The sequence below is a fragment of the Opisthorchis viverrini genome (assembly GCF_000715545.1).
Source record: "Opisthorchis viverrini unplaced genomic scaffold opera_v5_1, whole genome shotgun sequence".
NCBI lineage: Eukaryota > Metazoa > Platyhelminthes > Trematoda > Opisthorchiida > Opisthorchiidae > Opisthorchis > Opisthorchis viverrini.
The window spans coordinates 976,233-980,073 of NW_008751657.1; the positions used below are offsets into that span (position 1 = coordinate 976,233).

General features: G+C 44.6%; 1 protein-coding gene across 1 annotated transcript; it reads left to right on the top strand.

Annotated features, from left to right (window-relative positions):
• Window positions 1-2,339: 2,339 nt before the first annotated feature.
• On the top strand, window positions 2,340-2,807 carry T265_12423 (hypothetical protein; the record flags this gene model as incomplete). The annotated part of the gene is made up of 1 exon (XM_009163839.1): window positions 2,340-2,807. A coding segment is annotated over one exon (468 nt), but the record flags the coding sequence as incomplete, so codon positions are not given.
• Window positions 2,808-3,841: the final 1,034 nt, after the last annotated feature.

The following is a 3,841-nucleotide window of genomic DNA, read 5'->3' on the forward strand; positions in this document are numbered from 1 at the left end:
CTGACGCCATAGGTGTCTCAGATTAACAAACGCGGCCCGAGGCCTGCTAACATTTCGGGACCACTGGGATTTCTCTGTGTCTTTGATTTGCTTCTGGTCCACGGGTTTCAGTGCTCACTTCCCCTTGTCTCCTCGTGCATACAGGCCATCATATCCGACTACATAACGACAGCATGAATACCTAATCGGAAGGAATATTTTGTGCTATTAAATCTCCAGTTGTGCACGTCAAGTTGGGCCACGTCAGTTGGTTGCCATACTCCCCCTCACATTAAAGTGAAATTAAATTGTTCTACAGTTTCACAGGACTTTTGTAAGCCACGGGCAAGTTGTGTCTCAGTGGAGTGGCTAATCACGCAGTTAACTTATGTGGCTCCAATTAGCGGCAAAAATTGCTCCTTGGTACATAGACTGCACGCGTGAGCCGAATCAGACCATAGTAACAGAGGTGTAAGACCTTGGGAAATGTGACCTACCTATATGGTTGATCGATCGAGTGGATGAGATGAACCTCAGGACCGGAGTGTTGTCCTCTTGTAGTTAAATCCAACTTCCACAAGGACTGCAGTTGAATCTTCTTCATACAATAATGTACGTAGTTCGCTCCAGCCATCCAGGCGTTTATCCAGGAGGCCAGCCACTTCGAAATCTGGAACCAGTCACTGTCTGCAGTAACACGTCATCTTTGATGACAATACTGGGATTAGGCAACTTATGTTTCACCCCATGCAACCATATCAATTCATTCGAAGAAAACCTCGATCTCCAAAGACGGACAGAAGCTCAACGCTAGTCTAGCGAAATTCTTCCAGATGACCACATCTTGAACGCACAGTCAGATAGGCTGCATAGGGTCGAACGAACGAAAGGAATTCGATTTCCTTCCACCTTTGTCGTGTCTAGCCACTTACGGAAAGGGTCAGTTGGACTCCATCCTGGGTCGTAACCACAGCACCCAATCTTATGCCACGCAGGCCATAATTCATACCGATTCGTCCCTGCAAACTTTGAGGTCTTGAACCGATTAAATGCAGGCAGGTAACTAAACGGGTTTTGGTTGAGGTAATGGCTGTCACTTAGTCCTGTCAACCACGATACGATGGGGAAGCCTAGCCTCACTTTTGATCGGAATCATGGTCATGAATCACAGACATTTTACTCAGGCGATTTTTATTAAGGGTTCGCTGACGGACAAACCCAAACACCGCTTTCGGACACTACACGGAGAGCGCGAGACATCAGGGCTATAAGGTATGGTGTGGCTGGCGTTTCGATATGTGAGAGCGTGTATAACAGTCTGAAAGCACGGGCCTGGATTCCTATATGACACTCCTACTATTGAACTTACAACCCTGAAGGCCCGTAATCTCCTTCGGTTGCTAGATCTCTCAGTGAAAACAAATTCCCTGGTTTCTCAGAACGAATATTCTACTGTGAAAGTGATAAGAGCGTAAGGGGAATATCCTACGTCGCTGACCAGTATTTATCCGACCGCTGCCACATGAAACTTGATGTCATAAGCACCACTGTTTCACCAGTCTGCCACACTGGCGAACTCAGTTTGACTGGCTTGAGCCAAAAGCCTATCCTGGAACAGGTGTACAATGTCGTCGATTGGACCATTCACAAATGAATTTCCAATTGAAGGCAATATGTTTGAGGTGTAAGATGACGCAACACGCATCGAGTTCCGAATAGTTATCACTGTTTTCGTTTTTATGTGAGAGTAGGTCTTCCTGATAACATGTTCAGTGGTCCTTTGTTTGGCTAAATGAAAACCCTGGCTGACGAGGGCTAATAATCCCCATACGGTTCCACCATGTCACAGTATGATGCGTGACTAATGGCATTCTCCTTAGACGCAGTGGTGAGACAGGAATGAGAATAGTTGAAAAACACCCGAATTCAGGTGGGTGGGTACATGTAACGTGGTTGGTCAACTCCCCATCAAGGAAACGTTTTGGCGTTTCCGGAAGGTGATTCTTCGAGGATTACTGTATGGGTGCTTGGTACTTATGCATGCTGAGGTCACATTTAGAGAATTAAATGATTTCCTTTCTAAAAATGATAGCTTAGTATGAATCAGCGGCCATTGGCACATCAACGTCTCCCTTAGTTCATGGAGAAGTAAACTCCGGAACCTGCGTAGTTAAGGCACTCAAGAAGCGGTTAGACGATTGCCGCCTAGGGTTCATCCACAACTGTTCTCATTTGATCTTCCGAACGGCCCTGTTTATATTGGCTGTCTACGTCTCTCCACCACATGCTTTAAATTTTCACGTGACTGATCGAATTCATTCAACCCACTTTGTCGTGGCTACTGTGTTGCTGAAAGAAACATGGCTGGTCCTTCCCTTTCAGTGACGGATGATAGTTTTTGCACCATATACAGAAGAGATAGATCCCGAAAATCCGGATGCTTTTGTCGAAAACGAGACGTATGGTGGGGTGATTTGGAGAACACCGTTGAACATGATCCATTCAACGAGGCCAAAGCCGCTGCCTTGTCTGCTATACTTTTCACCCCCGAGGAGCGATTATTTTGGATGAGAGCTATGAACCGTAGAACACAACGAGTACCTAACACGCGGATAAGTGGAGATAGACCAGATATTAATCCAAGGTGGTGGATTGACGAGCAGATGGTCCAAGATGAGGAGCAGTTGAAAGACTACCACGAACTATTGCGATTACAGATGGCGCGGAAGCAGTTGTACGCTGAACTAAGTGTTGTAAATGACGAGGACGGTGTGACGGATGATGACCTAGATGAATACGCCTCAGAAATGTTTGGTCAGTATCATCGCTGACGTTTTCCAGGTTATTGTAGCTGCCCATATTCGTCACCAAGAAGAGAAAGATGTACATCCTTTAAAAAGACTTCCAATTTAGCCACAATGATGAATAAATACAAAATATACAAATATACAAAATATACAAAAAATAAATGCAAAAAGGTGTTTCCGATTACCAAGGGATTTGCTCGTTTACGCAGGCTTCGTTCAGTGTGTAAGGGGGCCGTCCATTTTCTGTGCCAATCAGTAGAAAAACTGCACCGATCAGCTTGACTGGGCTTAAAAAGATTTGTTGGCCCATGCCGCAGGAAAATCAAGGACCAAGAGCCAAGTGTGTAGCACCACGAAGCTTTGTGCAGCACTCTGGTGTTTTGTCGCTGCAACCGAAGCACGCGTTCACATTTGCTCAGATTTTGCTTTATGTCATTCTTAGACCATATGACTATCAAAATACTTACTGTGGTCTTCATCTCAGAATCTTTCGTGTCATCCAAATCTCTCTCTACAGATATGATCTTTTGGGGTAGTTCACTGTACTCTCTTGACACCACTGATGGGAGTAGCATCCCTTCATACTAGAATAGCAAAGTATGTTTGTTAGATTTTAAGAGGGAAATTTTGACTAAGCCACAGGTGTTTGTTAAGTTATGGTTAACGGGATGAGCTCTCTGGTCCTTCATCACAGCACGGTGTGTTCCGAGACACGATTTGCGCATCTGGCTTCAGAAAACAACCGGGAATATCGTGGGTTGCTTAAAAAAGTAAAGTTAGTTGGGCAGTGGAATCTTTTCAAATGAGCTGAATGATCCCCATTTTAGCGAATATACACTCATTTGCAAACTAATTTGGTTCTTTCGAGAGACTCACCTGGAACCCAGCTGAATCTCTCGTTTTTTTATGATATTCTCAGGCAACTGAATGTGCTGCATCGGGCCGCCTCGTGTTTCAGTCGCTACGATATTTGAAATATCGCGATACAATACAATACATACGATACAATACAATACAATATCGCGAACCGAATTAGTTTTCAAACGAGTGTATAT